At 50.1% G+C, this 24768-nt stretch overlaps 1 protein-coding gene across 7 annotated transcripts; it reads left to right on the top strand.

Annotated features, from left to right (window-relative positions):
* The first annotated feature begins 3021 nt into the window (after positions 1-3021).
* On the top strand, positions 3022-24558 carry ABCC10 (ATP binding cassette subfamily C member 10). Of its 7 annotated transcripts, none has more exons than XR_010918809.1 (22): positions 3022-3084; positions 6149-6345; positions 8004-9381; positions 10457-10684; positions 11060-11216; positions 11506-11636; positions 11736-11815; positions 11987-12158; positions 13337-13435; positions 13701-13890; positions 14339-14416; positions 15153-15344; positions 15898-16033; positions 16525-16720; positions 17254-17597; positions 17781-17950; positions 18741-18901; positions 19334-19587; positions 20010-20139; positions 20660-20757; positions 21027-21139; positions 23647-23671. XR_010918809.1 is itself a non-coding variant. In XM_067543114.1 (22 exons), exons 2-22 carry the CDS (start codon positions 6185-6187, stop codon positions 23780-23782), a joined length of 4620 nt encoding a protein of 1539 aa, XP_067399215.1. In that variant the 5' UTR covers positions 3022-3084; positions 6149-6184; the 3' UTR covers positions 23783-24558. The 7 variants fall into 7 exon arrangements, 3 of the variants coding, with proteins under 3 accessions (XP_067399215.1, XP_067399217.1, XP_067399218.1); XM_067543114.1 differs by having other exon boundaries at positions 20010-20155; positions 23647-24558; XR_010918810.1 differs by lacking the exon at positions 20660-20757 and having other exon boundaries at positions 20010-20155; positions 23647-23783.
* The last annotated feature ends 210 nt before the right edge of the window (positions 24559-24768 follow it).

Here is a 24768-nt window from a genome sequence, read left to right as displayed (position 1 = left end):
TTCAGCCATTCCTACTCCCAATTCCTACTCTCCTTCCAATTAAGTATCCCTGTTACCCTTCCCCAGATGTACTAGCTGCATCTTTTAAAACTCAAGCTATTTCAGTATTTCCTATCTCTCTCTTATCTCTGTTTCCCACTTTGTATTATATTTCTCTAACCTGACTAGCATTTGTATCTCCTTCCAATGTAGTGTCATCTGCAAATTGTATATTCCTTCGGGTCGTTGCTTTCTGTGCCAAGAGTCCCAAATTCTATTGCTCTCTGATTGTTATTGTTTATTATTTGACTTGTTGATTTGAATGTATCTGTGGTGTCTTTCCATTAACTTTATGGTAGCTTGTATGGATTCACTTTGTAGTAGGCATCTTTCAGTCTTGAGAGACTATGGGTATGCACCCGAGAGAGAAAAAAAATGTGCTCAGTTGGTTTTATGGCAGCTGTGGACGGAGACAATCTCTACCATATTTGTCATATTTATAGGTGGTGTTTTGACCCTTTGGGCTCTGCCTTCTGAGAGTTCTTTTATCCTCTGCTAAGCTGGACTGCTTCCTCTCATAGCTTTAGAGACCTTTGTTGAGCTCGTTTCCAAAGGCTGCGGTCCTGAGTGTGATCTTCTTAGTTATCCATATCCATGTCCATTTCTTTGAGGTCTCACTTGCACACATCCTTGAAATGCAATTTTGGGTGTCATTTAGGTCTTTTTCCAGATGCCAATTCACCGTAGAGGATGTCCTTTGGGATGTGTCCATCATTCATTTGGCACACACGCCCAAGCCAGTGAAGGAGCCGTCTCTGTTTAAGGAGTGTTTGCATACTGGCTTGCTTGAGCACCTCAATGTTAGTGACTCTGCCAGGAGATTCAAAAAATTTGATGAAGACAATGCATAGAAAAGCTGTTAAGCCTTTTTTCCATGTCTCACTCCTGTACAAAAGTGTACTGATAACACATGCACAATACACACAGATCTTTGTGTGTTCTGTCAGCTTATTGTTTTGCCATAGTGCACAGTCTAGTAGCAGCTTTCCCGATGTGGATGATGAATTCCGTTTCAAGTGAAAGGTGATCTGCAATAGTAGATCCCAGATACATGAACTCGATCATCACTTTAAGTTCATAATTATTGATGTTGATGGAGGGTGTTTCTTCAACTCCTTGGCACATTACGTTAGTCTTTTTTAAGCTTAAAAAATGATAAAATCATAGGACTGGAAGGGACCTCGAGAGGTCATCTAGTCCAGTCCCCTGCACTCATGGCAGGACTAAGTAATATCTAGACCATCCCTGACAGGTGTTTATCTAACCTGCTCTTAAAAATCTCCAATGATGGAGATTCCACAACCTCCTTAGGCAATTTATTCTAGTGACCTTGACAGTTAGGAAGTTTTTCCTAATGTCCAACCTAAACTTCCCTTGCTGCAGTTTAAGCCCATTGCTTCTTGTCCTGTCATCAGAGGTTAAGAAGAACAATTTTTCTCCCTTCTCCTTGTAACAACCTTTTATGTACTTGAAAGCTGTTATCATGTCCTGTCTTCTCTTCTCCAGGCTAAACAAACCCAGTTTTTTCAGTCTTGCCTAATAGGTCATGTTTTCTAGTCCTTTAATAATGTTTGTTGCTCTTCTCTGGACTTTCTCCATATCTTTCCTGAAATGTGGCACCCAGAACTGGACATAATATTCCAGTTGAGGCCTAATCAGCACAGAGTTGAGTGGAAGAATTACTACTCGTGTCTTACTTACAACATTCCTGCTAATACCTCCCAGAATCATGTTCGCTTTTTTTGCAACAGCATTATACTGTTGACTCATATTTAGCTTGTGGTCCACTATGACTCCCAGATCCCTTTCTGCAGTACTCCTTCCTAAGCAGTCATTTCCCATTTTGTACATGTGCAACTGATTGTTCTTTCCTAAGTGGAGTACTTTGCATTTGTCCTTATTGAATTTCATCCTATTTACCTCAGACCAATTCTCCAGTTTGTCCAGATCATTCTGAATTATAATCCTATCCTCCAAAGCACTTACAATCCCTCCCAGTTTGGTATCGTCCACAAACTTAATAAGTGTACTCTCTCTGCTATTATCTAAATCATTGATGAAAATATTGAATAGAACCAAACCCAGAACTGATCCCTGTGGAACCCCACTTGTTATACCCTTCCAGCATGACTGTGAACCATTGGTAATTACTCTCTGGGAATGGTTTTCCAACCAGTTTTGCACCCACCTTATAGTAGTGCCATCTAAATTGTATTTCCGTTGCTTGTTTAAGAGAAGGTCATGCAGGACAGTATCAAAAGCCTTACTAAAGTCAAGATATACCACATCTAGCACCTCCCCCATCCATGAGGCTTGTCACCCTGTCAAAGAAAGCTATCAGGTTGGTTTGATATGATTTGTTCTTGACAAATCCATGCTGACTATTACTTATTACCTTATTAATGGATTTACTTAACTGATGAATAACTTACGCAATGACTTTGCACTGCTGGATGTTTATCTTCCGAATGGCTCCCATGGGCCTATGATATCCATTGGGAAATCAAACCCCTGCGGATGTACCCTTCCCTGGCACAGAGCCCAGCTGAACTCAAGGGGCCCTGCAGCACAGGGGTCCGCTTGCACCCATCTCACTGCAGGGCCCAGCGGAGGGGTTTGTCCGGTCTCAGAGGAACCTTTCTAAAATGCCCATTAACTCTCTCCTCTCCTGCCCAGACGTGTTTGGCCCTTTTCTCCTCTAGCATTTACTTAAACCCAGGGTTTGACGAGGTCACCCCCAGCGCCCAGCGGAGACTAGCCCCGCAGCACGGTCCGTGACGGAGGGCACCTGCCCGCCCCGGGAGGCAGGGCAAGACGCCGGCAGTCGCTGAGCCAGGACAGGTTGGCCCCGCCCCTGACCAGGAGGCGGGACCCACTTGCTTGGGGCACGACTTTTGTCCTTCTTGGCTCGCCGTCGCCAGGCCGGCCTGGGGCTGGCGGCGGCAGGGAGGCCTCCGAGCAGTAGGGGGCGCAGCCGGGAGGCCAGGAGTCCGGCCGCGTTCCCGCGAGCCCGGCCGAGAGGAGCAGAGACGGGGACGCGCCCAGGTACCCTACCGCGGGGGCAGGGGGTCAAAGGCCGCCCGCCCGCGGCGGCAGCCAACTAATGACGTCACCCGAGCCCCCCTCCCCGGCGGGTGGGGTGGGGTGGGCTGGGCGTCCCCGGCCCTGTTCTCAGTGGCTCAGGGCCCGCCCCTAGCGAGCGGGCAGGGGGCCCCCTCCCCCCCGGCCCGGGCATGGACTACAGTGACGGGGGCGGGGGGAGCTGGCTCCTAGGGCGCTGCGGTCCGGCCGGGTGATTGGCTGCGTGAGGGTGAGGCTCAGCCGGGGCCTCCCCTGCCAGCGCGAGACCCGCAGGGCGCTGGGCTCCTCCTCCTCCTCCTCCTCGCCTGGAGACCAGCTGCTCGCGGAGCCGCCCGGGGTGGGGGGCGGGCCGAGGCCCGGGGGCCGCCCGCTGCCTTTGCCCCTCCCCCCGCGTGGATCTCCGCCCCCAACGGATTGTGGGACGGAAAAGGCGGGGCCCGGCCGGGTGGAAGGCGCGTGGGCAGGAGCGGGGCCGGGGTTTGGATCAAAGGGACGTTTGGCTTCCAAATTAACGGGCAGCTCATTAAAACAGAGGGGTCTGCATCGAAGGGACGCTTCCCCCTCCCTCCCTGGGATTTAGGTCTTGGATGCTCTCTCTGTCCATGCCAGTGTTGGAGCTTTCGCCTGTCTGGCAGGATCGGGACCGGTTTTTTGGAGCCTCAAAACTTGCAGGATGGGAAAACAATTTCCCTCCCCCACCCTAGTAAATTGCATTTCCTCTCCTTTCAGGCCCTGTCACAGGGTTGTACCCCAAGAGATGGGACATAGATTTGATGGGACCAAATGCTCCTCTTAATCCAGATTTGGAAAATCACTTTGTTCCCCCTCTCCCCCCTTCTGTTGCCCATCCATCCTGGGATCTTGTCAGGAAAGGAAACACATTTGTGAGACCTGCAGAGGATTTTTGTAAAATGTGGGTTTTGTGTCTTTCCCCCCTCTCTCTTTCTGTGCTGCTTTATGATGGAGAAAGAGGCCTGAAAGGAGGTTTAACCTTTTTTAAAATAAAGTTATGGAGTGTGGTAAGGGAAGGCTTTGCTTATTTTTTTACCTCAGAAATTGGAAGGCCTGGTCTACATGTAAAACTTAGATTGACCTAGCTACATCTAAGTACAGAAAGGGGCAACAAAAATTATTAGGGTTATGGAATAACTTCCATGGGAGAAGAGATTAAAAGATTGGGACTGTTCAATTACTAAGGGGGATATGATAAAGGTTTATAAAATCCTGAATGGTGTGGAGAAAGTGAATAAGGAAGTGTTATTTACTCCATCGCATACCACAAGAAGCAGGGGTCACCCAACGAAATGAACAGATAGCAGGTTTAAAACAAACACAAGGAAGTACCTATTCAAACAACGTAGCCTATGGAATACATTGCCACGGGATGTTGTGAAGGCCAAAAGCATAACTGGATTTTAAAAAGCTTTAGATTTATGGATTGGTCCATGAGTGACCATTAGCCGATGGTCAGGTATGGAATCTCATGCTCTAGTTTTCCCTAAACCTCTGCCTGCCAGAAGCTGAGACTGGATGACGGAAGATGGATCACTCAATAATTGTCCTGTTCTGTTCATTCTCTCTGAAGCATCTGGCCCTAGCGACTGTTGGAAGACAGGATGTCAGGCTAGATGGACCAGTGGTCTGACCCAATATGGCTGTTTTATGTACCTCGTGGGGTGTGAAAAATTCACACCCTCAAGAGATTTAGTTAAGCCAGCCTAAGTTCTGGTGTACACACCACTGGGTTGCTGGCAGAAATCTTATGTTGACCTAGCTATTGTTTCTCGAGGAGATAGATTTACTACAGTGAAGGAAAACCCTCTTCCATTTTTATTTAGTGTTTACACTGCTGCAGCGCTTGTAGTATAGACATACCCTATGGCACATTAGCACATTATGTCTACTTTTCCCTGGTTTTCTGGGGTGGGCTCAAAGTCTGAAAGGGGAGAAATGTTGAGTCTTTAATAAAGACATCTTTCTACAAAATTTTAATTAGTCATTGATGTTAAATAGGTGCTAATGAAACCAAATAAAAACTCAGTGTTTAAAACAGTGACTAAAATGCCCTTCCCCACTCAATTACTGCAGTTTACACTCTCTTAACTCTTGTAATGTCATGTTGTCATGTTTCACTAGTTCTCCAATTGTATCATGATGAACAGGACCTAAATTGCTTATGTAAAACAAAAGCAAACCTCTCCAGGCCCCTGATTATATCAAGAGGCAAAAAAAAAAAAATGGGTACAAGTTCAATCTTTTTTAATCTTTAAATTCCCCCGGCAGTTTCAATTGGACATAATGTGCATAATATTGCTATGCACTGTTAAAGAGCTGCTGTTTTCCACCCCGGAGATAGCCACAAAACGGTCATTGACAGAGTTATACAAATAACACATTTTTGTTTACTGGCCATTCCAAAAAATCGGGAGAGGGAGGGAGAGTTGTTGTGGGTTGACTCAAAAAAACCACCCAAAAATTAGATTTTCTTTTTATCACAGACTTGGAAAAAATGTCATTTTGGATCAAACAAAAAGTTGTTTTCAAACTTTAGTTTTTTTTTTTTACACTGAAGTGAATTTAGAAACAAAAAATTGTTTTGAATTGAAACATCAAAATGTTTCATTTTAAAAATGTCAAAACAGAATGTTTTGATCTTTTGAGGATATAGGTGGCAGGGGAATTTTGACCAAAAATGTGGCTTTTTTGACACAAATTCATTAAATGTATCAGTCAACCTGAATCTACAATTTTCAGTAAAAAAAAGTTTCAGATGAAAAATTTCATCCAGCTCTGGTCATGATTGAAGTGAATCCTGTGTGTGGCTTACTTACTTCATGGGGATAAAAGGAAGGCTGTGAGATGTAATAAATGTGTGCACAATTCTTTGAGATCCTTATAACAAGGGACCTGCAGCATGGCAAGGAATTTATTATTAATAAAGGAGGAATCCTCCTTTCCTATCTTAAGCTTTTTTGTGGCTGGGGCTGTGTTTGATTTATTTGTGTGTCTAACTCATTCTCTTTCCTAGGAACTCTTGGCTGTTGCACTTGGCTCCTAAGAGAGGATGGAAGAGATCCTGGCCAATCTGTGTGGTACCAGCCCAGAAGACCCACTCCCTGTGTGGGTCCATGGTAGTGTTGGTCACTGCTTTAATCAGCTGATTTTGAATGTTTTCCCTCACATGATCCTGGCATTAGTGAGCGCCTGCTACCTCGGAACTCCAAGGTACAGCAGCCATCTGTCTCTTCATTGTAGTGAAGAATGTGGGGAAAAGCTCTTGAACAGTGGAAATCATTTCTCTCTGTGCCATGTGGCAACTGCCTGCAAAAAATATTCACAGTCTTGAGTTGACTCACTTTTGGGAGGAGTGTTGGAGCATACGCAGAGTACAAAGCACTGTTAGGTCCTGTCTAGGCTGTCCCTAGCCCTCCCCCAGGGCCAGAGTTAGAATCCAGCCCTACAGTTTATTCCCCAGGATTTTGTCTGGCTCAGTTTCAGATATTCCAACCAGTGGAGACTCCACCATTTTCCTTGAGGAGATGATTCCCAAGCCTCATTGTCTCTAATATTTCCTGATTGTCAGCTGACATATTCCCTTTAGATACAGTTTTTTTTTATCCCGGGTTTATGTTTGTTACATTACACCCCATAGCTAAGCCAGTTGTACTTCTTTTCCCCTTCTTCTTAGTTATACTTTAGGTACCAACCTATACAATTCCTCATCCTCCTTTCATAACTGTAGATGGTTATCACGTCTCCCCTGAATCATTTCTTAGCCAAGGACATACATTAACTCAGTTTCTCACTCCGTCCAGCCCCTTAGATTGTATTTTTTTTTTTTAAAGAAAAGTCCTACACATTCCTGGGTTCTAAATTAACTGTAACCTCTCAATAGAAAGACCTGGTCATCACTGTGGACAGCTCAGTGAAAATATCTGTTCAATTTGCAGTGACAGGTAGTTAAACAAACACATTGATCTGTATAAAGGATGGGGTAGAGAAAAATATTATAATGCCATTACAATAATCAGTGAGGCCTGGAAATACTGTATATAGCTGGTGTCGCTACATCTCAAAAAAGATTTAGTAGAAATAGAAGGAATTCAGAGACTGGTGATAAGAATAATTAGAGGCCTGAAAAAAATCTGTATGATGAGAGATTGAAAAGATTTGAATTATTTAGGTTGGAGAGGATATAAAGATGAGGAGACATTGAGAGAATATACAAAGTAATAAATGGTGTAGAGAAATTGCATTAGGTTCTCCTATTTACTCTTTTTCATTATTCACAAACAAAAGAACGTTCAGTGAAATTGAAAGGCCGCAAATATATTATTGATAAGGAAATTGTTATGCAGTGGTTAATTAGCCAATGGAACTTTTTGCCAAAAGACATCATTGAGGTCAAAAGTTTAGCAGGAGTCAAAAAAGAATCAGACATTTATATGAAGATTGTGAACATCCAGAGTTATATTAGAGAGGATACAAATATATTTTTAGCAGGGATATGAGCCCTCATGATTCAGAACCTAATTCAACCACCAAGTACCACAAATTAGGAAGAAACTTCCTCATGGGAACGTTATCCCATAGTTGTCCACTGTGGGGTTTCTTGCACCTTTCTCTGAGATATGTGCTACTGGTCACTGTCAGAGACAAGATACCAGACTATATCAACACATGATCTGATCTAATGTGGCAATTCCTATCATCCTAAAAAGCCCTGAATGGGATACAGAGCCTGTCATCAGGTGTATGGGTGAGAACAAGGGGTGAATGGGTAATGGTGGGAAGAGAAGAGGGAGGAGAGGAGGAGTGAATCACAGGTGATGGAATGATAGCTGGCTCCACTATGAAGCTTTCTCCACCTTTCTCTCCACTAGATCTCATGTCCCAGGGCATCCCCACAGACCTGGTTGGAAATGCAGAATTGTTGCCTCCTTCATACTCACGGGCCTCCCCATCCTTGACATTGCAGCAGCTATCTTTCAGCAGGAGTTGGGCACCCTGTACCTGGAAGTGCTGGCAAATGGCATTGCCATGCTGGCATGGCTCACTCATAGCCTGGCACTCCTCATGCTTTACAGGTCCACGTACGGCTCCTCCCGTGGCCCTGCAGCCATGGTGTTCCTAGTCCTCCTTCCTGTCCCTGCCCTTATCATCACACTGGTGTGGTACTGCCAGAATGGATTGGCCTGGCCCCACCTCCATGCTGCTCACATCTGCAGACTCTCCTTCCTCTGCCTGCAGCTGGTTTCTCTACTTATTTATGTGATTGGGTATATCACTCCTGTTGCCAGCAGGCAAGATTTTTGCTCCATTAATGACTCCTGGCAGCGTAAACCTCTCATCACAGAATCAGGGATCCCAGCACCTCACTGGCAGGGAGTGGCAGAGGATGGTGAAAGCTGGCTCTCGTGCTTCTCTTATGCTTGGATGAACCCTCTTATGAAGCGTGGTTACCAGTGGATGCTGAATCGGCCACAGGATGTCTATCTGCTACCTCGACGGCTCCAGGTTGCCAGGGTCCGTGACCATTTCTACTCCTGCTGGCAGGAAAAGGCAGCTCTCAGCCAAGAGGAGGAAGATACAGTGTCTTCCACTCACCCAATTGTCACAGAAGGTGATGAGAGTGGAGAGGCCTCCCCCTCTTCAAGGAGCCCCTATGACACCCAGAAGGGTGTGCAACTCCTCTCAGTGCTGCATGCAGCTTTTGGGCTCCGCTACTACTCCCTAGGCCTCCTCAAACTGTCTGGCAGCCTGTTGGGCTTCTCAGGTCCCCTGCTTCTGAACCTGCTGGTTAGCTTCATGGAGTCGAACCAAGAGCCCCTGAGCCATGGGGTGCTGTATGCCCTTGGTCTCTTTGCTGGCTCCTTCCTGGGTGCTCTCTTGCGGAACCAGTTCAGCTATGAGGTGAACAAGGTGATGCTTACGGTGCGCGCGGCAGTCATCTCTGCCATCTATCGCAAGGCCTTGCGGGTTAGCGGCAGCAGTCTGGCTCGCTTCACCATCGGCGAGATTGTCAATTTCATGAGCACAGACACCGATCGGCTGGTCAACTTCTGTGTCAGCTTCCATGAGGTGTGGAGCCTCCCTTTCCAGTTTGCCATCACCCTTTACCTCCTCTACCAGCAGGTGGGAGTGGCCTTCCTGGGAGGCCTGGCCCTGGCCCTGCTGCTTGTGCCTGTCAACAAGGTCATAGCAAACCGTATCATGGAAAACAACAAGGAGATGCTGAAGCACAAAGACACACGAGTTAAGGTGAGGCAGACTTTGGGTTCGTTGCTGCATTTTCTTCCTGATCTTTCTTAGAACTTTGGCTGCATATTGTGGATCCCACTTAGTTAGTGAGCTGGGACCAGGAAAACCCCAGTGGGAGTGCAGAAAGATGAGATACCTGAGGGGCTCAGGGCAAAGCAATGGTATTGTGATTCCATCTAGAGGGAAATTGTTCTGTAATATTCTGTTCCATGGCCTCCCTGGCATGTCCATTCTCTCCCATAGATCCATGTCCTGTGAGTAGGAGTTGCTGTGAAACCCATGATCCATTCCCTTGAGACACTCCCATCACATCTTCCCACTGATGCCTTTTAATCCTGGGACCCATGCCTGCTGCTTGTTCAAAATGCATGCTTCCATCTTTGTGTGGTGGTTTTGTGCCTCTTTGCTTTAGCACCCTCAGGATCAGTGTCATTCACTTTCTCGCTTCTGCCATGTGAGCATCTCCAGCACCGACTCAGGTTTACTATCCAAGTGTCCTGGGCTCCAGTGTGGTAGGATTATATGCTAATGTTTTAATTTAGCATCTGCAGTGGTGAGAGAGTTCTCTCTAGCCCCTCCAATTCTTTGGCCCATTCTCCATCTGTATTTTGGAAGCATAGAAACATAAGTCTCACTCCCATGCACACTATAGGAGCTTTTGCAATTTGTTCCTGAAGGAAGTTACATCTAATTATATATTTCCCCTAGGACACATGTTGGGTCTTCTCCAGGTGAGTCAGGACTGTTCTGCTGGATGAATCTTCTCTGAAGAGCCAGTTGTTTCACTCAGACATTAAATACTTAAGTATTTAGTTTTTTACTGAACGCCACAGAGCTCAAATAGGAGGGGGCAGCATCAGGGAAGAGTGGTCAGAGCTCCTGAGTCCTGCCACTGGCACATGTAGACATGTCCTAGTCCTGGTGCCTTGTTTCTCCATCATGACACTTAGTAGGAACGAAGGTCGGATCTTGTCCCCTCTCAGTCAGATCTGTCTGGCTAGTGTCTGGTGTGACATGGCTTTGGAAGGCAGAAGAGACTGATCTAGGACTGTTCTATTTGCCTCTCTGTCCACAGCTAATGACGGAGTTCCTGTGTGGCATGCGAGTGATCAAATTCTACACCTGGGAGCGGCACTTCAGTGCCCGGATAAACGCCTGCCGAGCCAGGGAGCTTCAGAGGCTGCGAACCATCAAGTATCTGGATGCCATGTGTGTGTACCTGTGGGCAGCACTGCCAGTAGTTGTCTCCATTGTCATCTTTATCACCTATGTCCTGCTGGGGCACCAGCTCACTGCCACCAAGGTGAATGACAGGAGACCCGCGCAACCCCATTGCTCTGCTCAGACTGATGTAGTGAGGTGGGAGGGGAGTTTTCAGAACCATCCTAAGCGAGTGACAGTGGGGCATCTCTCCCCCATCGGGTTGCATTCTTCTTGGATCTCCCCTGGGGACAGAGCTCAGCCCATCATGCTGAGTGCAGGTGTAGCCACCCTGGGAATAGAGCTCTGTACCCTTCTGTGGGTCATGACCTTCCCAAAGCTTCAAGGGCATCTGTCGATGCCATCTTTCCCCTCCCCATGATGGTCTGTAATCTGGGAAATTCTTCTGTATGTCGGGGGGAGAGGTGCCAAAGGGTCACTGTCCCCCAATTCTTTATTGTCTCCCTCTCTGGCATAGGTATTTACAGCCTTGGCACTTGTTGGGATGCTGATTCTCCCCCTCAATAACTTCCCTTGGGTGTTGAATGGAATCTTGGAAGCCAAAGTGTCCCTGGACCGCATCCAACGTTTCCTTGAGCTCTCTGACCAGGACCTAGATGCTTACTACACCACTGGTATGGAGAGAAAAGATGGGACACAAGCAGGAATGGGTGCTGTAGGCTTTTGGGTGTCACACAGTGGCCTTTAATGGCCGAGTGGAGTGTGTCAGATCTGTGTCTTTTCCTTGTCTACTCTGTTTGGGGGTGGAGCTGATGGTGCCTCCAGCATCTGAGATTGTCTGAGCTGCCTTCCCCAGGAAACATACTGTAGGAGGGGCTGAGCCCAGCCCAGTGTCTTTCTCTTTGCTGTACTTTCTGACCATTGAGGGTTAATGTAGTGGTTGTGCTGCATGTCTTTTGCCAGATGGCCCCACAGACCCATCCTCTGCACTGGAAATGCATCGCTCCTCCTTCTCCTGGTCATTGGACAGTACCAGGCAACATCTGTCCAGAGGGACTCTGCAGATATTCATTCAGGAGCTGGCAGTGGCAAAGGTGAGTGGGGGTGCAGGGAATATGGAAAAGGGAGCCATCACCAGAAGGGCAAAGTGTCATTAGTGCAATAAATCTGTTGCTGCTTCTCTCCCTCTGCAGGGGGCGCTGGTGGGGGTTGTTGGGAAGGTTGGCTGTGGGAAGAGCTCTCTGCTTGCAGCAATCACTGGAGAACTCAACAGGTAAATAGCTAAAAGACACCGCCCTCCCATTGTCTCTCCCACCTCCCAGAACCTCTGTTACAAGGGATTTTCCATGGGCTAGACCCATTTGCCAGGCACACACTCCCCATGTTATTTCTTCTCCTTTCCTTTGCTACCTATGTACCCTACCTGGCTGTGGGGTATATGCAGACTTGGCGGGCAGGTGTATGTCTGGGATCTGGAGCAAGGATTCGGCCTGGCAACCCAGGAGCCCTGGATCCAGTTTACCAGCGTCCGTGAGAACATCCTCTTTGGGAGGGACTTTGATGCCAGGCTCTACCAGGAGGTGCTTGAGGCCTGTGCGCTTTCCGACGATCTGAGTGTGAGTGCCCTGTGATCAGACCATCCCACCAGCTTCCCTGTGGGCTCTGCCCTGAATCTCAGCCTGAAACTTAACTGCATCATTAGGGCACAGAGCCCATTTCCCCAGCCTCTACATTCTTTCTAAGCCATATGTGCCATGTGTCTCATGTAGCCTGGCTGTTCATTTTCATTAGTGGTCCATGATAATCACTTCCCTTCCCTTGCTCTGAGGCTCATGTGTGAGGTTGGCCTGGCAACATTTTGAACTCTTTCCTGTAAGACGTGTCCTGAGGAGCAGAAAAGCTCTGAATCCCCAGGAAGGGAGAGGTTGTTTGATGCTGCCTGTCTACTCCCATTAGTAAGCAGTCAGGTTCTGGCTATAGGGAAACTATCAAAAGCCAATGCTTTGTTGGAGTAGAGAGCCCTTCCCCAGGATCTGGTGGGGCCATGCAGGATGAGAAGAGGCTTGAATTTGTATCCTCTGTGTGGGACTGCTGGTAGCAGTGCTTAATTTGTGCCAGGGCTGAGCCCTGGCACCTCTAGGCTTGGCAGTTCATAGCCCCAACACCTCTGGGCTTGCCGCATTGGTTATGAAAGGAAAAAAATTGCTTGAGCCTCAGCACCTCTTTTGTTACAAATTAAGCACTGGCTGGTAGTATCAAGGCAGCAGCCCCAGATGCCCCAGCGAACTGCAGAGCAGGCTCCTTTTGGGAGAGGAGGCAGCAACAAAACTCTCAGCATGCCTGATAATGCTCCATGCTTCAGCCCTAAAGAGACCTGGAAGGAAAGAATTGCTTATCTAGGTTGATTCAAACCCTAACCCTTTTCCAATCGGTAATACCCCATATCCCATCCAGGAAGCACATTAGACACATCAGCTAATAAACTCTTCTACTGTACCTGGGAGGGAAGGATTGTTCTTCCATTGGAGAGACAGGGAAGCAGAAACACAAGGTTGCTTTTGCTCTGATTTTTCCAAGATACTGAATGCTGGCAGCTCCCTTTAACGTTAGTGGGAGTTCTTGGTGCTCATAGTCTCTGAAAATCTGGCCACTTGTGGTCTGGTTCAAAGACTCATAGTGAGTTGGTGTCAGAGCCAGGAATAGAACTCAGGAGTCCTGGTTCTGCATCCCCTAGATCAGGCTGCCTCTGTGAAGCAACTTTTTCAATGGAGTAACTTATGTGTTTCACTTCTAGACCTTGCCCTCAGGTGACCAGACAGAGGTGGGTGAGAACGGAGTGACCCTCAGTGGGGGACAGAAGGCTCGAATCGCTCTTGCTAGAGCTGTTTACCAGGTAAATAGGAGAGTGATCATACAGCAGCCCAGTTGCAGAATGTGCATTGTCCAAAAGCCAAGACTGGATTAGAGAAGTAGGAAGCTCCCAACAGCCAGAGCTCCTGCTGCACATCCTACAGCTCCTCCTGTTGGTGCACGCTGGGGATGAAGGAGCTGAGATCTGTCCCAAGCCAACGCACTGCACTATTCTTTACAGCATCACCTGCTGGGGAAAGCTGGAACTGAAGGATCTAGGAGTTGTATCGCTGTCTTTTCTTCCTCAGGAGAAGGAGATTTATATTCTTGATGATCCACTGGCAGCTGTTGATGCTGATGTAGCCAATCACCTTATGCAGAAATGCATTCTGGGAGTTCTCAAACACAAGACCAGGATCCTTTGCACACACAGGACTGAGTTCTTAGAGAAGGCTGACACCTTGCTGCTGATGGACAATGGAAGAATAGTCAAGACAGGTACAGTGGCACGGCTGCTTTTGTTTCAGTCTGTACCAGGGAGCTAAGGACTCTATCCCGGACAGACTGATGGGCTGTGAGTTCAGATGGATGATGGCCATAGAGGATCAAAGCAGACAGCTGCAAAGAGGCTGGGGTAAATTAGTGGTGGCCCAGGGGAAGAGGAACACTGGATAAGCTGGGAAAACTGGGACATGGTGAATGTCAGGAGTATGGCTAAAGCAGACAGGCTCCAAAGAGAGAGGCCTGGGGTCAGACAGAATGCTGGGACAGGCAGCTGTGGAGCAATGGTTGTAGGGTTGCGGGTGCTGAATGGAGGAATAGAAGGGCAGAGCTAGAACTATATTGGGCCGTCTTGTACCAGATAGCTAGCTGAACTCCCACAGCTGGCATACACTCCTTAGGATTTCTGCAGTGTCTGAAGCACTCACACTCACTCTCTTTCTAGGGACCCCGTCTGAAATCCTGCCACTGGTGGAAGCCACCCCCAAAGTCAATGAGGAGAATAAAAGGAGGAAGAATAAAGGTCAGTATATGGCATTTTCAGGGGCATTGGTGAGGGTGAGTGGGGTCAACGTGGCTCAGGATAAACACCCATGTGGAACTCCCTACTCACACTATCTGATCTCCAAGCAAGAGTTCAGGACAACTACACTAGTGGGGCAGGCTGGAGAGGGAAAGCAGCCAAGGGAAACTGAGGGAGACAGAGGAAATGACTTGCCCAACATCACAGAGTGAGTTGGGATTATTAGACTCATGGTTCTCAGCCTATGCTCAATCTTCTGACTAGGCCTTGCCTCCCTTTCGTGGCAGAAATAAAGTATATAATATATGTGGAAAAGGTCTGAATACATAGGTTTTTCTGAGTCCTCCTGGCTCCTTAGCAGTAATCACATCTGCAGTTATGTGCTGAAATGGGGGTAATTAAATGAATGGCTGTAGGCCTTGGAAAAGAACCCCCATTCCCACACCTGGCACAAGTGGCCAGGGCTATTTTCTATGCTTGGGGTACACGGGCCATTGGATACTGGCCAAGAAGCAGTGTGCTGATCTGCACTCCCACCTGCTGCAGGATTTCCTGCTAGATGCTTATAGTATAGGGTGCAGCTGGCATGAACTCTGTTGCAAAGGGAAGGGAGAGGGAAACCTTAGAAAGCCTCCTAGGAGTATGGAGAAGCCTTCCCTTTGCTATAGCCCTTCCCTGTTTCCAGTGAGGAGCTGGTCCTATTGGTCCTACATTGACCTGTGCCTTTTCCCCTCAGTTCCTGTTGAGCAAGGTCAGGAGGAGGACATGGAGATAGAGGCAGAGGAACTAGACCAAGCCAACTGCCTCCTCCAGCGGGAGGAAGAAAAGAAAGAGGGGGCAGTGGCCTTTCAGGTGTATAGGGCATATTGGCTGGCAGTAGGCAGCTGCCTAGCACTGTCCATCCTCTTCTCCCTGCTCCTGATGCAAGGTAAGGCAGCAGCTCGCTCCACTCTCTCTTTGGGCCATCCTCCATTCTTGGTCCCTTGCAGTGCTTCCCAGGTATGTGAGGAGTCCATGGAGGTGGCGGGCTGGGTTTACTCTTGCTTCATACCCCCTGCAGGAGGAAGGCCTATTCCTCCTGGCCTTCCAGCCTGATGCAGAGCAGAGGCCCCTTCAACACTTGCCTGCCCATCAAGTTGAAGGGTTTGTCCAGAGCCCTTAGCCAGTGTGAGGGCAGGACACTGTGTCCGAATTTGTGCCCCTGCTACCATGGGGGACACTGGGATGTGAGGTGGTGTCGCCATAGAAGACTGTTTCTCCTCAGGGGCCTGCTGTACCTGGCTTGCATGGCTGCTGGGTGTCCTCTCTACTGCTCAAGTAACTGCAGTGGAGAATGTATTGACAGCAGGGTGTAGATTGGCCGGGTTGTGAGATGGTAAGAATAGTTCCTCAGAGTAACCCCAGTTCAGCTCCACTTCCTGCTCTTCTCCCCCATGTTGACTGAAGGAATGCCCTGCACTGACCCTTGTGCATCTCTGCAGCATCCAGGAATGTCTCAGATTGGTGGCTGTCACACTGGATCTCCAGTCTGTCCCAGAAGGCGAACACCTCCATGAGGCCCCTGTCAGCTTCTTTCCCTTCCCCACAGCTGCTACTCTTCTCCCTGGCAGGGCTCGTGTAAGTGGACATAGGTTGGCTCAAGAGCTGGCGCAGTCTAGCAGTGTGGGGAGCAATGGTCTCCAAAGTTGCTTCTTAGTGCCCCTCTTTCAAAGGCCTCTTGCTGTGAATTGAAGCAGGCTAGCCACCCCATTGCACAGAGCCAGTCTGGCTCTGAGCGCTAGATAGGGACGAGAAAGCCAGCCCAGCACAAAGGGATAGTGAAGACGTGCTGCCGGACTCGCGTCTGAGGCAGATGGGAGCCCCCCTGGCTGCACAAGGCTCTTGAGGGTGGAGAGAGCCTACAACTACAATTGTAGGGATCAATTTGCCCCAGCTTGCCATGGCTGGTGAGCAGCAGGAAGAAGCTGGTAGCCCAGCTTGGGAATAAGCAGGACACCTGGCTTCTCTGCCACCCTGGCCCCTGTTTGCTGTCTATAGGGCTCTAGGTGTCAGCCTTGGCATAGTGCGTGCTGTGGCTGAAGCACATTCTGTCTCTTTTCCTCTCCCAGCTCCCGCGTCCAGCTGGTGGGCATAGCCCCAAGCCTTCCCAATAGCACACTGGATGTGAACTTCTACCTGATGGTGTATGGCAGCATTGCTGGGGCCAACTCCATCTTCACCATCCTGCGGGCCTTCCTCTTCGCCTACGGCACCATCCGTGCCGCCACCGTCATTCACAACCGGCTGCTCCAGAGAGTGATGAAGGTAACGGTCATAAGGGCAGGGTACGGTGAGGGCCCTGGGGCTCAGTTCAGGGAGAGAAATGGGGGCCTGGGAGAACAGAGTCAGTCACAAACCAGCTCATTGGAATGCTGCCCTGACCCCACCCTGCTCAGCCAGAGAGGTGAGGGGATCGCCCACCCCACAGTTGCAATCATTATGCCTGCCTCTCGACTCTCTACAGCAAGGCAAACCTTGAAGCCACCCTATTGTGACAGTGGCCTGCTGTGCTCTGTGAGATGTGTGGTGCTGCTGGGGATTGGGGATGCCCATTCCAGCAGGGTACCTCCACACTGAGGAGGAGAGGGGTGGAGTCTGGGTCTGCTGGGCCGGTGCAGGCCGGGAGTTCCTTCCTTGTCCATGTCCAGTCCTGCCTCTCTCCTGAGCACCACTGCATGGTGGCTACTTGCTGGACCACCTGACAGCCAAGCTATAACTCCAGGGCATCACTCCCCTTCCAGGCTAGTTCCTGCCCCAGTCCAATGTGGTTCTTACCACTCTGGTTCCCATGTTGCCAGGCCACGGTGACCTTCTTTGACGTTACGCCGACGGGCCGGATCCTGAACCGCTTTTCTTCAGACCTGTACTGTGTGGATGACAGCCTGCCCTTCATCCTCAATATCTTCCTGGCCAATGTCTTTGGGCTGCTGGGCATGATGGTGATGATAACCTATGGGCTGCCCTGGATCGGCCTGGTCTTGCTGCCACTGGCTGCCCTCTACTTCTCCATCCAGCGCTATTACCGACGCACCTCCCGTGAGCTCAAGCGCCTCTACAGCCTCACCCTGTCCCCCATCTACACCCACTTCTCAGAGACCCTGACAGGGCTGAGCACCATTCGAGCCACCCGGGCCACAGACAGGTGAGGGCTGCTTCTCGGATGGGGAAGGAGCCAGCACCTGGAGAATCTGGGGCTTTCACTCTTGTAAAAGATAGGGGAGTTATCTAGAGGTTCTGGCCCAGGGGCTGGCCTGGGGTGACAAGTGGGGGGCAGTGGGTTCTGGTACTGATCCCGATATTAACCACTGCATTGTGTCCGGCCCAGGTTTGAGGCAGAGAATCAGCTGCGATTGGAGCAGAACCAGCGCTGCCTCTTTGCCAGTAACACTGCCATGCAGTGGCTGGACATCCGCCTGCAGATGATTGGCGTTGCTGTGGTTACAGCTATCGCAGGAATCGCCATCATCCAGCACCAGAGGCAGTTGGGAAATCCAGGTGTGCTGTGAAACTCCGGGGGTTCACCTAGACCAGTAAGAGGTTGTGTCACGCCTGCCCAGGAACCCTGAGTGCTTCTGCACTGTGCAGCTTCGGCTCAGAGCCCTGATACCAGCAGCCTGCTTGCAGCACAATAACCTCACCCTGGCTTCCACCAGCCTGGCTACTCCTTGCAGGGTGACACCAACAGCCTTTCCAGTCCTGAGTCTCCCTGAGTGTTCAGTCCCTCTCCCTGTTGCCCTCACAAAACTTGACTGAGTTCTCTGCTTTTTTAAAGAGACAGCACCAGCCTGTTAGCATTTTACTCGTCAATTTGAAAGGCTGCCCTGAGATGATTGTGTAACAGAACAAGATTACATTTATTAACAAAGAATAGATATTTAAGTGATACAAGTAGAAGGAATTGGGATAGAAATGGCAACAAACAAACAGAAGTAAAAATAAGCTTCTAATACTAAACTTAACAAACTAGAGTCTCTTGTACAACGTCGTTTTCTCGCCACAGTCATTCTTCCAACATGGCTGGCCAGTCCTTAGCCAGGATCCAACACAGAGCCCAAAGCACTTGGTTTCAGTTCCTTTTCCCAGAGCTGCACCTCTGTCCAGCTGCCCATGAGGGAGATCCTCAGCTTCTTCCCCTCCATCTCCCCATCCCAGAGCTGGGTCACCAGCTTATATCCCTCCCCTGGTGCTTTGGTTTCTTCTTTGTCCCCCCTCAGCCCATCCTGGAATTGCGTCCCCAGCTTTATCCAGTCCTTCACATGCCGGCTGTGCTCTCTTATCACCTCAGGTCTTGTAGGCCTGTCCCTCTCGTATGCGCTGTCTGTCACAAACCTACTGTCAGCCCTCATCTCCAGCTTCACGCAGACAGAGACCATGATGGTGAGTGTGGAACGGGCAGAGGAGTACACTTCTGACATCCCCATAGAGCCCCAGGAGCAGCTGATCCAGGTAAGATCTCACACTCGGCTCTCTGGTCTGGCCTGCATCCCATCTCATGGATCTGTGTCTTCCCATCTGCTCAGGTGTCCTCCAGAGCCCTGATGTGCCAGTGGCTGGAGATGAGATTACAACGATCTAATTTTTTCTAGGCACTGAAGACTGCCAACCTGATCTACAGGAACTGCCCAGTGCAGTTGCCCTTTCCTAATACCATCTGCCGATCCCCCCAACCCCCCAGGGTTGTCTTGTGCAGTGGGAGGAGGGGCAGGGCAAGGTTGGCAAGGGGGTGGGTGGAGCAGGGCTGGTGTGTGATTGGGAGTTGCAGAGGGAGCTTAGTGTCAGGGATGGTCAGGAACTGAGAGGCCAGGGAGAGGTGACAAGTGGGGAGGGCTGGTAGTTGATCATGGTCACACTTCTGTCTCATCCTCTGCTTCCTTTGAGGTTGCCCCTGACTGGCCGAGCCAGGGCCACGTGGAGTTCCAGCAGGTGGTTCTGGCTTATCGGCCAGGACTGCCCAATGCTCTGGATGGGGTGACCTTCACCATCTACTCTGGAGAGAAAGTGGGGATTGTGGGGCGCACTGGATCTGGCAAATCCACCATTTTCTTGGCACTCTTCCGCATGCTGGAGCTGAGGGGGGGACGGATCCTCTTGGACAATGTCGACACCCGATCGGTGGGCCTGGAGAGTCTGAGGTAGGGTGGCCAGAGCAGAGGGTGGAGCAAATAGCATTTAGGTTCCAGCCAGGAGCCCTTCCACCAGAGACAGGATTCTGGGGCTAATGGTTGCCAGCAGCGTGATACTGAGGGGGCTGGTTAGTGGAGGTCCCATCTGGCCATTCTTGGCTGCTTGTGGCAGTTTCCTAGCACTTGCTCAAATGTTGCTGAGCTCCCCTGCCCTGGCTGTGTGTGCTGAGGCTACCAAGCCGAGACGAGTGCTGCCTGGTCCCCTGTGTGTGTCAGATATGCCTTGTTTACAGCAGCCACGGCTGAGAACCGCCCGGGAGTGTGAGGAGAACAGAGCCGTGGCTAACCTGGTTACCACTGGCTCAGAGGAAAAGCCTTTTGCTGCTATGCTGTTCCCACCTGCTAAGTCCTCATCTCTCCTCTCCCTACAGATCCAAACTGGCCATAATCCCCCAGGACCCATTTCTGTTCAGTGGGACAATCCGGGAGAACTTGGACCCCCAAGGGCAACATACAGACGCTGACCTGTATCAGGTGCTGGATCAGTGCCACCTACAGGAGGTGATTACTCAGATGGGTGAGTCCAATGCCAGCAAGAGATGAGAAAGCTCTGGCAGTGGGCACAGCCAGTGAGTTGGAGGTGGTAGTCCAGGGCGTAGATGCAGCAACATCTGGTATGGGGAAGTCAGACCCCAGTGGGATCCAGACACCCAGTGGCAGGTGAGGCCCAAGCAGTATCCTGTAAGATCCAGTTGGAGGACAGGAGCAGGTGAGGTATCTGGTAGGGGTGGTAGGCAAGGCTCTGGCAGGATCTGAGTAAGGGAGGCTAGGCCCCAGTGGGAACCAGTGTGTGGGGAGGAGGATAGGGGCTTCCCAGTCTCACACACCAGTCTCTGTGATTCTAGCGGAGGATACACACACAAATCTTGCTTGTGTCCAAGTCTAAAATCTCAAGGCCTTGGGCTGGGGCTGAGCAGAGATGAGGTCTTGAGTACTAGCTGGAAGCTCCTGACCCAGGCATGCAGTGCAGGGGCTCTAACCAAAGCCTTGCTGGATGAGTGCTGTCTTTGCCTCCCTGCAGGTGGACTGGACTGTGAGCTGGGGGAGAGAGGGAAGAGTCTGTCAGTGGGACAGAGGCAACTTGTGTGTCTGGCAAGAGCCCTCCTGACCCAGGCCAAGGTGAGTCCTGCTAATTCCAACTGGATTCTCCCTTCTCAAAGTAGGGAAGTTTCTTCTTTGGCGAGGGGGTGCCTGTTCCTGATTGTGGGGCTAGTAGAACAGGACAGAGAGGCCCTAGTGCGTGAATGGACTGTCTGATGTGTTTGGGGATCCGGGCAGTGAGCTGGGATTTGTGCTGTCCTCTTATGTGTATCTCTGGGCCAGGAACAGAGATCTCCTCCTCCCATGGTGTTGGGATACTCTTTACTCTGGCACTGTGTCACTGGCAGGTGCTGTGCATCGATGAGGCCACAGCCAGTGTGGATCAGAAGACAGATCAGCTGCTACAGCAGACCATCCGCCAGCGCTTTGCTGACAAGACTGTGCTCACGATTGCTCACAGGTACAACCGGCTTCCTCTCTCACCAAGGGCATGTTTCCCCTGCACTGGGGAAGGAGCCTCCCAGCCTCGTCCACTGATTTGTTGCAGCTTGGTCTGGAGCTCAGGTTCTAAAGTCAGCGGAGGAGGGCTTGAGATGCTGAGCTCCAGCCCAAACTGTAACACTGAAGCACCACCTACACAGCTATTTTCAGAGCACTGGCACGAGCCCTGCTAGCACGGCCAGTCTCAGGACTTGGGCTGGAGGCTGGCTGCCGGATGCAGTGTAGCCATACCCCGTGAGCCTCCTAAATGTCTTATGGAGAAAGAAAGGGACAACACTCTGTTCTTAAACTCTCCTCGCCACAACACCAGCCTTCCCTCACTGGCTGCACGCACAGTCCCACTGTTAGCCACTCACCATTCCCACAGCACCAGCCTTCCCCCCACTGGCCACACCTAGAGCCTTAGCATTACCCACTGGCCAGGTACACAGTCTCAGCATTGTGTCTGCTCCTACCCTGATATTCAGTCCCATAGGCGAGCTGAGCCACAAAGTCTGTATGACAAGATTTTCAAGTGCGAACTTGTCTGTTTCCTTTTGCTGCTCTGGACTGAAGCAGGCATTTAACATCCCCCTTCAGCCCCTGCCCCTGAGCCCTAGTCCACTTGACTGCCACTCTCCAGGCAGAAACTGAGCAATAGCAAACTATTCCCTTTGATAAGTGCCAGGTGGAAACCCAGCATGTTCTATATATTGCTGGAAGCTGTCTGACAGGGACTTGGGGAGCCGCTGCGTTTCCTGCCAAGTGGAGCAGGAGTATTGCAGCCTCAGAGGGTAAAAAAGTGTTGAGAAAACGGAGAGCCTGGCGATCGCACTCAAAGCTCTCTGCCATCCCAAGGAGCAGAGAAGGTGCTGAACATGAAACAGAGCTGGCTTTGCCCAGTAGAGGGCACTGCAGGACAGCCAGATGATGAGAGACTGCACTGCGACCAGTTGGGCCAGAGATGCCCCAACTCCCCTGATGTGGGTCTTTATCACTAGGGTAAAAAGATCCAAGGGAAAGAAGGAACTGATAGGTAGGAAGAGCACCCTGCAGCCAGGCCACCTCAATCTGTAGATTAATTTGATCTTGAATACTGCATACAGTTCTGGTTGCCCTATCTCAAAAAAGACGTATTGGAATTGGAAAAGTTACTGAGAAGGGCAACAGAAATAATTAAGGGTACTGAGCAGCATCCATCTGAGGAGAGATTAAAAAGACTGGGATTTTTCAGCTTTGAAAGAGACGGCTAAGGGGGGATATTCTAGAAGTCCATAAAATCAGGAATGATGTGGAGAAAGTCAATAAGGAAGTGTTATTTACTCCTTCACATAACACAATTTCATTAGGTGACCCCTAGTTCTTAATAGGCAGCAGCTTTAAAACAAACAAAACAAACAAAAGGAAATACTTCTTAACAGAACACACAGTCAACCTGTGGAACCCGTTGCCAGGGGATGTTGTGAAAGCCAAAATTATAACTGGGTTCAAAAGAGAATTTAGATAAGTTCATGGAGGACAGGTCCATCAATGGCTATTAGCCAAGATGGTCAGGGATGCGTCCCCATGCTCTGGATATCCCTCTGACTGGATGACAGGGGATGGATCACTTAATAATTGCCCTGTTTTGGCCATTCTCTCTGAAGCCCCTGGCATTGGCCACTATGGGAAGACAGGATTTTGGGCTAGATGGACCATTATTGGGATGGGATACCTTCAGCGAGTGAATCGGTAGTTGGCACTCTTTACTTCCAGTCAGGACTGACACTTATGCCCCAGCCCAGCACCAAGGGCTGCTGAAGATGCTGTCTTTGGGGGGGAGATGTGAAACTGAGATCCTGATCACCTGTGGCCCATGTAAAGATCCACCAATATTTTCTGTAAGAGTTGGGGCATTAATATCTGTTCTGATCCAATTCCAGTGCTGTGACTTCACGCAGCCCCATGAAGTTTATTATAATACCATTAATAATACTACATCCTCCCCCTGCACCTTTCTGTGCTTTAGACAGGAATGAATTCAGATTCCCAGTCTCCTGGGAGACACGGGTATCATTACCTCCATTTTACAGATAGGGAAACTGAGTCTCAGACTAGTGACGTGACTCACCCAAAAAAGTTCTCAAAGCCAGGTGATGGAAAATCCAGGCCAGGGACCTAGATGTTCTGACTCCTAGCCCGCCTTCTCTCACCTACAAGAAACACTGTCTTCCTTGGTCCTCACTCTGTCCTGAAAGTTGCTGTGTAGTGTTCCTGTTAAACAGCTCCCAGATTCCTCCCTAGAGAGGGCTGCATTTCAGCGCTGAAGGAGTGATCCCTGTATACATGTGCTCACTGTGGTGAAGGGCTCTGTAGAAATTGGTGCCTATGGGAGGTTCTTAGGCTTCTGTGCTAACGAATGGGTGAGTGGTATTGGTGTGTCTCCCCCTCCACAGACCAAGACACACCCCCCAGCCCAGTGTATGTTACTATGTTTGCTCTCACCAGGTTGAATACCATCCTGGACTCGGACCGTGTGCTAGTGATGCATGGTGGGAAGGTGGCAGAGCTGGATTCACCTGTTGTCCTCAGCAAGAGGGAGGACTCCTTGTTTCAGCGACTCCTGACCCGTGGGCAGCAGTGATTTCTCCACAGAGAGACTGAGACCAGTGATGCGCATCTCCTGGCTGCACTCCTGCAATCCCCATCTCCGCTGGCCCCAACAGGCTGGTGGGTGCAGCCCCCCACTTCCTGCTGGGAGCTGCTATAGGGGACACAGTAGCCTGCACCAAGGACACCAGAGGGTGACACTGGCTCTGGTCTTGGGTTCCGCTCAGGGAAGAGCTTGTTTCATGTGGGGAGTCGGGGAAAGATGACGAGCGATCTCCTGAGCCAGGATGGGGTTGGACTGAGACTTACTGGTTTGGTCAGAAGTCCTAGTATAGGAAACATGCTGCTTGCTTGGGGCAGTGCCCCCTTTGGTCAGGTGAGTCAGTGACTCCCAGTCAAGGGATCATGATTTTAAAATAAAGGGTAAATGTCCTTGTGAGGCTCCTTGTTTCTCCTGTGTCCCTGGCCCTCACCACTGCTCCCCTTCCCCCAGAACCAGGCCTCCTCACAAGCCCCCTCCCAGTGAGAGGTTCCACCTGCCCCTAGTACTTTGAGGTGCAGTCTCCTCACCGGCCTCCACAAAACAGCCCAGTGACTCTCCACACTTACACCAGTGACAGGCAGTGCCTAGGAGCCGGAGTCAGCCCTTCTGCATGCTGGAAGCTCAGCACGGGACAGATACCTTCTCCCCTGAGCTGCCGCTGCTGCTGTGGTTTCCTTACGGCAGAGCCCCACAGGACTGAGTAGTGGGCATGGGGTTAGGGGCAGGATCTGGCCCCCTGGATGTACTGATACACTAGGGCCCAGACACGTCAGCACTGCATGTTGTACTTATGGGTGCTGGGGGACACCACGCAGTTCAGGTGTTTAAATGCCTCCAGAGCTAGTCTAGAGAGCACCACTCCAAAGGAGCTTTCCTATCCCTCCTCTCCCAGCTCCACAGCCTGCTGGCTCAGGAGGCTGGATACATCTTGCCCTCAGAGGTCCTCAGCGCTGCTCTGATTCCAGCTTGGTCAGAGA

This window comes from Emydura macquarii, unplaced genomic scaffold, assembly GCF_026122565.2.
Source record: "Emydura macquarii macquarii isolate MOO-44397 ecotype Brisbane River unplaced genomic scaffold, CSIRO-AGI_Emac_v2 contig_781, whole genome shotgun sequence".
NCBI lineage: Eukaryota > Metazoa > Chordata > Testudines > Chelidae > Emydura > Emydura macquarii.
This window is presented reverse-complemented; position numbering and strand designations above follow the sequence as displayed.

Excerpts from the sequence above, each read along its gene's own strand:
- ABCC10 (XM_067543114.1), top strand. The coding sequence starts at position 6,185 with ATGGAAGAGATCCTGGCCAATCTGTGTGGTACCAGCCCAGAAGACCCA. Across the intron at positions 11,816-11,986 it reads ATCACTGGAGAACTCAACAG|ACTTGGCGGGCAGGTGTATG; the intron begins GTAAATAGCTAA and ends GGGTATATGCAG. Across the intron at positions 15,345-15,897 it reads CTCCCTGCTCCTGATGCAAG|CATCCAGGAATGTCTCAGAT; the intron begins GTAAGGCAGCAG and ends GCATCTCTGCAG.